Genomic DNA, 12,122 nt, shown 5'->3' on the forward strand with positions numbered 1-12,122 from the left:
AAATTGAATTATTTAAAAATAAATGAAAGCTCACCGGGGGGGGTGGACACGGTTCTTTGGGGCCACCTACCCCCCGGGCACCGTACCGAAAGATGGTGATAAATTGAGTAAAAATAACGAGCCCAACAACCGGCGATAGTCAAAACCGGAGCCGGGGTTTATAACTTGGTTATTCCGAGGCGCACTCCGAGAAGCAACTTTTCACGGTGACGCGAAAAAATTCGCATTTTTTCTCAAGGCCTCTTCAGCATGAGTCACTGTCATGAGTACAGAAAGAGAGGAAAGCGAAAATATTTTAATTAATATTCTACTTTTTAATTATCATTCGGGGCTCTTTATTCGGGGTTTTCATTAGTGAAAAATAGCGCCCCTAGAGGACAGGCGCGGTGGCGCGGTGCATTATAAAAGTGTCATCACCGGGGAAACAGTTACCGCACAGGACTCCCGTGTGCTCCCGGGGACCACCGACGAAGGGGACACCCCACACTTGACGCGTCTAAACAAAGGAAAGTGCAAAAACTAAATCCCTCTGCTACCAGTCCCCAGTGAATCCGGGGAACCTCCGGGATTCGCACAGATGGCTGAAACTCTAATTTTAGAACCCAGGAAAACCCACAGGTTCCAATTTCCATTTACATCAGACCATCGCGGATTACATCGAAAGTGCATCGAAGCCCTGACGGTAGCAACTCCACGAATCGATATTTTTGGTTAATTTTAAGCCTGTCAGGGTCGGTGACGAGACGAGGCGATAAATGGCACCAAACAACCGATTGACAGGTGAGTAAAATGTATCATTTCTCACGGGATCCAAACAAGCGTGAGCTGTGAAATGAGACGTCTGCTCAGTACGCACAGTGAGAGTGAACAGTCGTGTGACTCTGTGAGACTCTTTTTCACAGCTTCAGTGAGCAACGCGCTTATCCTTAATCGTTATCAGGCGCACGGATACGGTACCGAATTTTCCACACCAATCTTATCAATTTATCTCGGAAAAGCCCGACAGCGCACGATTTATGATACCGCGCTCACAATACAAACACTTTTTTGGTCTTTTTTTCTCTATTTCTGCGCTTATCGCCTCTATTTGATGCTACCGAATATGCTTGCTTATCAGAAAAAAGCATGTCGTCGGATTAAGGGAAATCCCCTATATTTCCCTATCCTTGTAATCCCTTTGGCAAAGAGGCAAACATACCAATCAGAGGAAAGCAAGCACACCGGCTCCGGATTTCGGCCACAGCACACAAAAGCAACATAAATTCATTTGATTCACCAATCGAACATCAATTATGCGGGTGCACCAACCGGGTGCTTACCGGAAATTGATTCAACATCGTCCCGGACGGGCGTTAAGGGCATGCATAGTTTTTCTTAACCACCCAACAATTACCACTTGTCACACAATCTCTTAATTGCGCCCCTGAGTAGGGCGCACGCGACGAACTGAGCACACGCACCGACCGAAACGAAGCAGAACGCGTCCCAACTACGGTTAGCAGGTCCGTAGTTGGTGGCGAACGGTGGCTGGCATCCGTCGAGCCGTCGATTGATTTTTCTCCGGAGCCGCGCTCGGCGAGGCCGTCGTCCTCCGGGGGCCAAGCGAAACCTCGCAACAACAAGCATGCTAATGAAAGAAAAACAGAGGACATCATTACGGTTTTCCTCGCCCCGGCCGGCCGAAGAGCCGGCCACGCTTTCCCCTTCTTGATCTTTCCCTTTCATTCATTCACTTCCTGACTGGGCTGCTGCAGGCGACGGAAAGGAAATGGCAAGCATTTCTTTACGCGACGCGAAACGGAGACGTGCCATTGCCGGCTCCTCCGTCAAGTGGAGCGATTTTCCCGGTTCCCCTGGTACTGCCTCGCCTAAAACAAAACTAAAACTTTCCGTGTGTTGGGCACAAAAAGTTCCCCACGAGGATCGCGTGGCATAAAAGTGTACGCAAATACGATAAAGGACTCCGAGCAACAACACACAAAAAAACGCTGGAAGCGTGTGCGTGTTTGTGCGCTGTGTGCTGGTCCTGTGGGTGTCCCGTGGTGTCGTGTTTCTCTGCTGTTGACATTAAATTTAATTCCATTCATCCGCCGGGGCAGAGGGAAGGGTGCTGCCTCTCCTGCCTCGCGACTAGAGTCGGTTCCAGGGAAAGACATTGTGCTGAAGGCATTTTAAATCGGCATCTCGAACGAAGCACTACCATCGCGAGGACAAAGTGCGGGACGAAAATCGATCGGCAGAGCACAGAAGAGAGAGGTACAGAACACGAAAAAGTCGAACCGCACCACACACAGATCCCTACAGGTGGACCGGAAAACTCGGAAAATATGTCCACCGTAAGGCAGCGCCAAAATAGCACAACTCTCGATACTATCACGGTCCCGGCGGAAGCTCGAGTTGCTTCCCGTGCTCCGTGCTCCGTGTGCCCATCGTGTAATTGCGCCGTAAAGAGAGCAAATGCGCCATTTTTAGAGCCACACACGCAGCCACACGCAACACATACGGGGGCCCCGAATATATTTATATCCGTTTCCGAGAACTGGCAGAGTTTTATGTAGCAACGTTTCCTGTTTTTCGCCCTTCGGTCGCATGCGGTGCCGCGTTTGTCAAAAAGTTCTAACCCACACCGCACGCAGAACCGAAAGGACTTTCGGTTCTTTTGTGGGAAATGGGAAATTTATGAGATTATAAAAAACGACAAACCAGCTCATATAAATGGATGCGTGGTCGAATAGGGCTCACCTCGGGTGAAGAACAATCAAACTTTTATTCATCGGCCGGCCGTTCGGCAGGAAGGAAGTCGAGCATCGGTAAATCGTTTTCCGAATCGGAAACAAAGGTCAGATTTTGGGCCCAGCGACGGTAGGTCCAACAACTCTGCGATCATTTCCGTGATCCTGAATCAAAACAAGAGGCTAAAGAGTGGTGTGAATCTGGTTGTTCGGCTCCGGAACGAGTTCGTGTCCCGAAATCACCCAAAAAGGTGTTACCATCAGTTTTTTGGGATGGGAGTGGAATTTTGTTAGCAAATTACTTGCAAACTGGTGCAAACAATAAATTTCGTTTATTATTGTAAGCTTTAAGAGTTACTGAAAGAGAAAATTCCTGAAAAAAGACCCGGTTTAAAGAAGGAAAACATCCTCTTCGATCAAGGGAATGAACCCTGCTGTCACAAGAGCATTTTGAAAATGGTAAAAATCCATGAATTAAAGTCCGTATTGTTGGAGTATCCACCGTATTAAACAGATTTTTGAAGCCCTCTCCAGATTCTCATTTCAAGGATGGAATTGATAAATTGAAGTCACATTGGAACTGATGTACTGATGTTCAGGGAGACAGTACTGAATATTGAAGTGTATTTTAAACCATGAAAATGTGTTTTCTTATCGACCATACGAACTTATTGAACAGCCTAGTAAAACTGTTCATACTTCTATTTGATCACTTAACCTGATTAGATTTTTGGGGGGTAAAACTGTTTCAAACCATTTTCAGCAGATGTTTTTGAACTATGTATTCTTATTGTAATGGTTTGTTGGTAATTTTCTTGCCGCCCTTCGTATGCTGTGGATTGAGATCCCCAGAATTAATCGTGAGGATGTGTTGAGACAGCAGCAGCAGTCACCTGCAGAGTCCAATCCGGTCGCACCATCAGGATGATTCATAAAAAGTTCTCAAAAGTTACCAACAAAACCTGGCGAATCTGGCCCTCTAATCGCGAGTGCCAAAAACCCTGCCACCTTATTCCTATGAGTCACCAAATCAAATCAACGCCGATTCGCAGCCGAAGAGGCAAAGGAGTTTAAATCAGACCGCCAAAAGTTATGCTTCCAACACGCGCTACTTGCGCATTTAATGGATGGGCCACGTGTTACCTTATGTGAGGCCGAAAAAACTTTAATCCACAAGGCAGATCCAGCGACCATGTTTCTTTATTCAATTTCGGCACAAGTTTCGCACCGAATCCAATTTCGGGACGAGCCCATATGTTGACTTTTCTTAAACCCTACACACACCCGGGAACGGGACGGGTCAAATCGAATCGAGGCACTCCTTCGGGGGACGGTAAAAAAAGAGGTGGTCGCCCTACTTACCGGCCGCCAGCCACATTACACCACCTTCGATTCGCGATGATATCTCGCGACCCCGCGTCAAGAAGCCCTTTTATCATCAGGGGCGCACAACACGCGGCACCGGTTATCGTCGGGTGTTTGCATTCCACAAACAGGGCAGCGCAAAGATAGGGCCACAGGTGCCACCGGAGACCGGGAAACAGCTCTCCAACAGTGCCACTTCCCAACGCATAAAACACGAATGATACTCGCGCGCCGCGTTAATCGATTGGGTAAATTTTATGTAAATCTTAACCCGCCTTAAGCTCAATTTTTATTAAACAGACTGTACAACGTCACTGTGTCTGGATGCTTATGTTTTGAAATGCGCGTAACGCGGCGCAGCGCTCCTGGGACTCCTCGGATCAGGCAAATATTGATCCGAGAGACGAGCGTTTGCGTCAAACCGTTGATGGGTAACGGGCCGGGCCCCTTCTGCGATGCAAATTCCTGCCCATCTACCGTGTCGCGCGCGACACGTTGGAAACAAACAGCGAATTGGCGACTCGAATAACAATGATGCGCGGCTGAGGTAATGAAGACTGAAAACAACCTGTCTTTGCATTCCAATGCCGATCGGGGGCCGGATAGATTAGTCCCCTGGCGAATTCTCAACACCGCGTAAGTATGTAAAAAGGATCGATCAGAGCCGATCCTTATCGGCGATCTTCTTCGCGGGCGGTGCCAATGATTTAACTCACAAAACGGTGGCCACCCAAACAAAACAATGGCAAAAAAGAGCAACAAAACCGAAAGGGGGCCAGCCAAATGCTGCTCACCTTAGTGCGCCCCCGGGGGGCCGGCCAAGGGACGACCGCCGGCCGCCGTTTCGCGTCGCTCGATCACCTTGACAAATAGTGCGAAAAGCAAAGGACAGGCAGGCGGCGACCCACTGGCCGATTGGTTGGGGCACAAAAATGGCGACGCTCGGTCTCTCGGTTCCGAGCGCCTCGGAACGAAACAACCTGAACGCACCGTACTGGCGCGGCATTGAAAAGCGTGGCTGTGACTGCGCGACTGCTGTTGCAAAACCTTCGCCACCGACCAGCCAGGGGCCACGTAAGACGGCGGGAAATATTAATCGACAACCGAGCGAACCGACAGCGATTACGGCAACAAAATGACAACAGCAAAAAACGCGCCGAACAAGCGAGGGACACATTTTATTGCATTTGCAAGCAAGCGCAGCCACGGCGGCGCACTTTAAGACGGCACAGCAAACATTGTAAGAAAAAAAAGGTGAGGAAAAAATAACAGGCCAGCCGGGCGGTCGGCCGGCCCCGTATGTAATTTAATTTGGGTGTAAATTAAAACGCAAAAACGGCGCATCGCGGTCTGTAGCGGCCATTTAATTAGCCAGCCGCCAAGGGGCGAACTCACGAATGGCGGACTGTTTTGGGACTTCAAAGCACGCGACGGACCGCGGAGTTCCCATTCGTGAGGAGGGATCCGATCACGTGTTTGGCGTGATCGCGAAATACACGATCGGGCATGGGAAAATTTGTAGCAACAATTGTTTACTGCTTCGCCCTTTAATCGATCGATCGATCTGTTTGTTTTGTTAATGGATATGGAAAACATTGTAACGAAGACAGCGAGCGAAAATCAACGATCATATGTTCATCTTATGATCGGATTGATCGTAGATTTGAAGAAAACACTAATTGTTCACATGTAATGATCCAAACCAGTTTCTTGGCCCCCCCGAACGGTGCGGTTCGGTTCCGACACGGACGAATGCGACGAAGAAAGAGCTCATCGATAAGTGGCCCCAGGGCCGCCACCGACGCGCTTCACTTATGCATGAAACCTTTTAAATAGCACTCAATAATGGGGCGAAGAACGAGAAAACTCGTTTCCCATCGCATAAATTAATCATCATCGCGAGCGTTCGCACATCGCCGATATCGGTTGCGCACACGACACACCCGCCAAGTTCCCTGCTATCGCTCTCTTTCACTCTCTAGCTCAGGGATCCTTTTTGGGGACGGAACACCCACATGTGCACCTTTCGAGTTGTCGATGAATAAGGACCCAAGGCGGCCACGGGCTCCGTTGATCGGAAAGTCCGTCCGAAAATAAAAAGCCCAACCCGGTACGCTACTCGCAATGAATCATTCACCAGGGGCCATCATGGTCCGAGAGCATCAACAACATCATTATCATGCTCAACATTCGGTCGCTGGCCGCCTCTAACGACCCCTGTACCGTCCGTCGCATCGCATCCTGCGGGGCCACTTTCCCTCAGCGCACATAAGCCGAAAGTCACGTGCAGCAGCGCAAATTGATTCTGTTCACAGCGGCACGTTCCTCTGTTGTGTCGGTCGGCGCATTTTCTCAAGTGAAAAACTTTTCCACCCGAAGCCCGGAAAAGTTCGATAAGCCCCGGGAAACTGGTGGTGCTAAAGTGGCCACGGCAGCCGAAGCACGGAGATAAGCCGGGTAGGACACAGATAGTTTCTACATAATTGGAACGAAAACGAATAGGAAAGAACGGAGGAGGAAAACAATTTAAAATTCCGCTAGAAACGGCATCGGCCAATGACCAACTTTGGGGCGGACCGGTAGAAAACGAGGACACCGCAACCGCGGTGTTTAAAGAAACACCATCAATTACTAACACACAATAATGAAAAACACTATGTTTTTGGGGTCTCTCTCTCTGGGCTGGTCACTAGAGGTCGGTGGTGATCAGGACCCGGACAGATTTCGGTAGCACGTTCATCGTCCTGCCGAGGACGACACGTACGTCGTCGTCGTCGTGTACTTTTTGCTCCAGACGACTACATAATAACCGGCCACCCGGGGGGGGTGACACTCGACTGGCGACCACTTTGCGCAAATGTCAACACACGTGGGCGGTGTGGGTGATAGGGACAAGAACATGCCTTCCCCCCCCCCCCCCCTTTTTGCTGCAGAAAGTCTTCCTTTATTGTTTGCGACACACACTATACTTTCTGTGATGGGTCTCTCGAGGGCGAGAATCAGAAAAGAAGGAACATAAGGATGTCAAAGAACCGACCCCGCTTGAGGATGCAATCTATTTATCATGTCGGGCGCACTGGCGCACAATTAACGTAATGAAGACAGTACACGCCGCCGCCGCCGCCAGTCGTCAGCATGAGAACCGGAATTGGATGGCGCAACAATTGTGACGGAAGCCGACCAGATTGCATCGGCGCGAATTCCAAGGATTCTTCCAATGATGCTGTAATGATCCGCAGAGCGTTTACAACTAACTTATGTGTCTCCTGGCCAGCGGCGGGGCAGCATAAAAACCGGAAGCAAGACCATAAAAACCATGCCGGGGAACACGGGTTTTTTGCAGACCGGGTGACTCGATGAAGGAGAGGGCGATTTATGAATTCGGACAATTGTTTGGGGCCCATCATTTGCCACGTCCGCCGAAAGCTGTCGTGTACGTCACGTGCCATAAGAACAAGGTGGCCGGTCAACAAATTGATTCACTTGACTGTGTGACAATCGGCGATCGCACTCGAATTGGGGACCATTCCTTGACGGAACATAATTATTAGGTCTGCAAATTAATTTGTGCGGTTTTTATTCGATCTTTGAGGCCTTACCACAACAATCAAACCACCGACTACTTAAATGAAAGTATTGTCCATCGTTAACTACTACTTTCTGCCATCTTTTAGGCAGTTCCTCGATTCCGTGTCGATAGAACTCCTCAACTTTAAGAGCGATCCACTCAGAGGCCCATTTTTCAATACTTTCATTGGCGATCGCTTTTTCGCTTCAAAAGCACTCGGATTGGGGACCATTCCTTGGCTGAACATAATAACCTCAAGAAAAATGATCTCACTCAGCTAAACTTCTCAACGATCGGAGCAACGGATTCGCACCCCAAAAACAGAGAGCCCACATCGAGCAGTTGCCGCCGCCGCCGCCGGGACCACCGACCGGTAGCAAACAGCAAACCCTTTCGCCAGCAAAGACTTAATTATCTGTGCAAATGTTTAATTAATTGGCCATCCCAAAATTACACAAGCCGGCGGCCCGGCACACGGCGGCGCCCTGATAGTGAGCTTTCAGACAAAAACTTTAAACTTCCGCCACCGCCACCGGCGGCGTAGGAATTCGTGGAAAGGCCAGACCCAGCCCCGCCAGCCCCGGCGATGGCGGGGAGGAAGATAAACATCCTCCCCGCGAACACGGTGTGTGTGTGTGCACAATCGTCTAAACCTTCAAAACACACACACAGCCACAACGGGGAGGCCAGCCAGCGGCGAGCGGATGATAATGTTGCAAGCATATTATCATCATCTTCACCATCACCATCATCATCGTGCGCCGAGTGCGCGGTGCGTATCATTGAAATTATTGCCACATGTTTGCGCGAATGACGCACACCATGCCCCCTTACGGGAGCGCGCGTGGCATGGAGAGGAAAATGATTGAGGCCCTCTACCGAGCCTACCACCCCCCCGGGAGGCCGATACCGCGGAAGGGCAGAGTGGAAAATAGCAGCACACACACTTTAGGGAAAAGCCAACCGGGTCCGAGGGTCGCACCACCCGAAGGTGCGTCGCGAGCGATCCCCGCTCCCCGCGCATTCTGAGGAACGTTAATTAATAAATGGCAACCGAATGCGATAAATGGGAAATGGATTGAAACCACCCCGCGTAAACCGATCCGGAATGCCCTGCCGGTTGCTGGCAGAGTTTCGGACGATAGGGACACCCTTCACCTTGGACACTGACCACACGCTGCGGCCATCTTGTTGGTACAGTGGATGCCGAAATGAAGTTTAGTTCAAGAACACACCAGATGATAGGAAATACAAGGATGAAAAATTTACTTTAATCAACCAAAAATCAATCAAAAACATTATATAACATAATGTAAATGATAGTTCCGCTGTATTTAGAGATGATTGATACAAGATACAATTGATTGATACAATATTTAGAGTGTTCTACGATATTACAAGCTCAGAAAGAGTAAGATTTCTTTTGAATTCTTCACCGTGCGATTCTCATCCCTAATTTTGCATTTTGAATATGAAAACATGTAAAAAACCGTTATTATTGCTCATAAATTTAAAAAATGTACTCTAGTTGCTCTTTTACCGAGCAAACCGAAGGAAATTGAGGTAAAAAACGGAAAACTTCAAGCTTCCAACTTAAACTAAACATGTTTTCGCCGTGCTCAAATTGACCTATGCCCAAAAATGGCCGCATCAGTCTACTAGATTACATCTAAATGTCATTTTTGGCTCTTAGAACCTCAGTCTAATATGCAACGTCTCAAAAAACTCATTTAAAAAGAAGATGTACTCATATTTTCACATATTATTCAAGTGTTCAGGAGCTAAGCTTCTTTTTGCCGACAGGTGGACATTAAATTTAAGATAATTGACCAAAAGAAACAACTCAATGACCTCAGCGCATTAATGTTGTTAATTGGCAAAAACACAGAGGGTTTTAACAATAATTTGCCACACATTCCTTGATTGCAATCAAATTTATTACAAACACTAAGCGCGGCCGACTCATCGTGTCCGTGAACCGACAAATGGACCGACCGAAACAACCATTAGTGTCCGCGCGCGGGGTCCACTATAATTGTTTGCTCACCTTAATTAGTTGCGAATGATTGGAAAAATGACTGCAGCGCTCGACCCACTCGAGAGCTTGGTCAAAGCTATGCAAAAAGCCCATCATCCAATCAAACCCCCCAAAACAATCCGGGAGCCAGATTCGACCCCGGCGGTGGTGGGCCCCTCAGTCCGAGTGTGTGTGTGTGTGATGGGTAATCGATTTACGTTGATTATTTAACGGCGCATTGATCATGATATAATCCATTTGACATATTTCCCTCAATTTGCTCTGCCCCCCCGACCCACCACCGACATTGGGGGGTCAATTTGGGGCTGCCAATTGCATTCCCATCGGGGGGGTGGTCGCTTGAGAAATTGATTGTTGGCCGCGCAAAAACGAAGCTCGCTCACACGGCGGTGCTGCTGCTAATCGATTGATGAGCAAATTGAAATTTTAATAAATTTATCTCTTGTTTGCGAATTTAATTTATGAATTTGGGTTGGGTTTCACTTAATTTGTTCACCGAATGGACCGGACCGGAGTGCGTCGGCAATAAGCGGTCAGGACGATATAAATATTTATAATTTTGTACAGCTCCGCGTCATCCAAAGAGTGTGGAACAGTAAAGTCAGTAAAGTTTACGAACGAACGCAACATCTTTCGCAGCTCGTCAATCTAATCCTTAAACCACTTTCGCGGTACGCGGGTTCCTACAATCTCCGAAGCGGGGCCGTCATTTGGCGGGCCCCGTATCCCGATTGTTTAGAAGATCATTCCCGCGCGTGAAAGTGAGAAACGTCTTCCGTCGAAACCCGCCGCCGTCGGTTTTATGCCCTGCCGGCTAACGGCCTTCACCACCAGAGAGGCAGGCCGAGTTTTTCGGCTCCGGAAAAATGGGCCGAAACGCCGCCGAGCACAAGGAATCACTCGGCTCGGCAACAACACTGCGCGTTGTTTACGTGATGGGAAGCAATACCACTCGGTCGGCGCGAGAGGGTAAAAATAAACCGTAGAAATGGAAGCAATCGCCCGCCCTGGTTTGGAGAGAACGAACGTTTAGTGGCCAGAGCCAGAGCGGCCACGTCTTCTCCCGTCTTCGACCCGTCTCTTACCTGGGATCGGGCAGCACGATCTTCTTGCTGGCCCGGGCCGCCGGCATGCATTTGGATTTCTCCATCGCCATCAGATAGCTGACATCGGCCAGCACCGCCTCCAGATCCGCCATCTTTTGCGTGCGCCGGTTGGCGGGGTTTTTCCGGGTGTCTTGTTGCTGTAGCCTTTCGCTTCTCCGCGAGGAGTTCGATTGCCGAGGTCCGCGCGCGATTCGGAGTTTTCGACTGATTATTTTCTTCTTCGCTGAAAGCTGTCACTCAAAGGGCCACTTTTGCAATTATTCACATCACCTTTGCGTAGCTTACTGTGCACTTTTCAAACCTTTCTTCCTTTTCTCACCAAAACGCACTGCTGCACACAATCTAGCACACACAGAAACGACCACAAACACATCCGCACACCCCTCGAGGCTACCACTCGATCGATTGGCGCGCCAATTGCGACCGTCGCGATCGATTGGTCTCCCGAAGGCAGTCGACAATTATTGGGGGCGGGCAACTGTAATAAAGAGTGGTAAAAGACAATTACAATACGGAACCACTCGCACGCTGTAGTCAAACACTGGAACGCTGAGGTGACAACTCGAAACACTCCACAACGCCTGGCTTGCTTCGTTCGCCCCGCGCTGGAGCCGTGATCACGATCGAAACAAACGATCTTTGAGAATCGACAAAAACAAAACGGACGTTGCACAATGGCTGGTTGGGAGCTGGGGCGAGCGTCACCACACAACAGGCTGTTGAGGATTTGTGCTTTTTTCCTTCCAGCCCTCAACACACAAAGTCACCGTGTGGGGCCGCCGGGCCCTGGAAACGCGAAACATGATCCGTCGCGCTGGTAATCTCGACGAATGCGGTGCGGCAAGTGAGTGAGGGAGCAAAAGCACAGTAGCCAGGTCGTCGCAGCCGGACAACCTTCGCCGATTCCGGTGCCTTCAACCCGTTTTCAATGCCGACGACCGCTAAACACGGTGACCTACGAGGCAACCGTTGCGGAGATGATGTGATGTGGAGTCATTTTTTTGTCGCTTTACAAAAGCTTCAGCTGAGAGAGGCGAAACCGCTGCCCTTAAGCAGACAACCAGACCGCGCCTGTTGATTTGAGGAATGGGTTTTCGGTTCTGATTACAATGCGGTGGCTGGCTGAGATTTATGGTGCACATTCCGGCGAACAATAACCATCTCTCGCTAATGGAGTTTTCCACAGTGAGATGAATAATCACCGGAGCGAAGGAACGAACGAACGAAAAAAACACAGTAGCCATGCTGCGAACGGTGGTCCAAGAAAGCAACAAAAGCGAATCTAGAGCAACTGCTGCGATTTTGTAAACACA

The 12,122-nt window shown here is 49.3% G+C and overlaps 1 protein-coding gene across 1 annotated transcript in view; it reads right to left on the reverse strand.

The window, feature by feature from the left end:
* Nucleotides 1-10,901, reverse strand: part of LOC128277148 (G protein-coupled receptor kinase 1) — a 75,097-nt gene extending 64,196 nt beyond the window's left edge. Inside the window, exon 1 of the mRNA XM_053015595.1 lies at nt 10,789-10,901. Within this exon, the coding sequence (XP_052871555.1) occupies nt 10,789-10,901 (113 nt within the window). The remainder of the gene's footprint in view (nt 1-10,788) is intronic.
* Nucleotides 10,902-12,122: the final 1,221 nt, after the last annotated feature.

Source organism: Anopheles cruzii, chromosome 2 (genome assembly GCF_943734635.1).
Source record: "Anopheles cruzii chromosome 2, idAnoCruzAS_RS32_06, whole genome shotgun sequence".
NCBI classification, from domain to species: domain Eukaryota; kingdom Metazoa; phylum Arthropoda; class Insecta; order Diptera; family Culicidae; genus Anopheles; species Anopheles cruzii.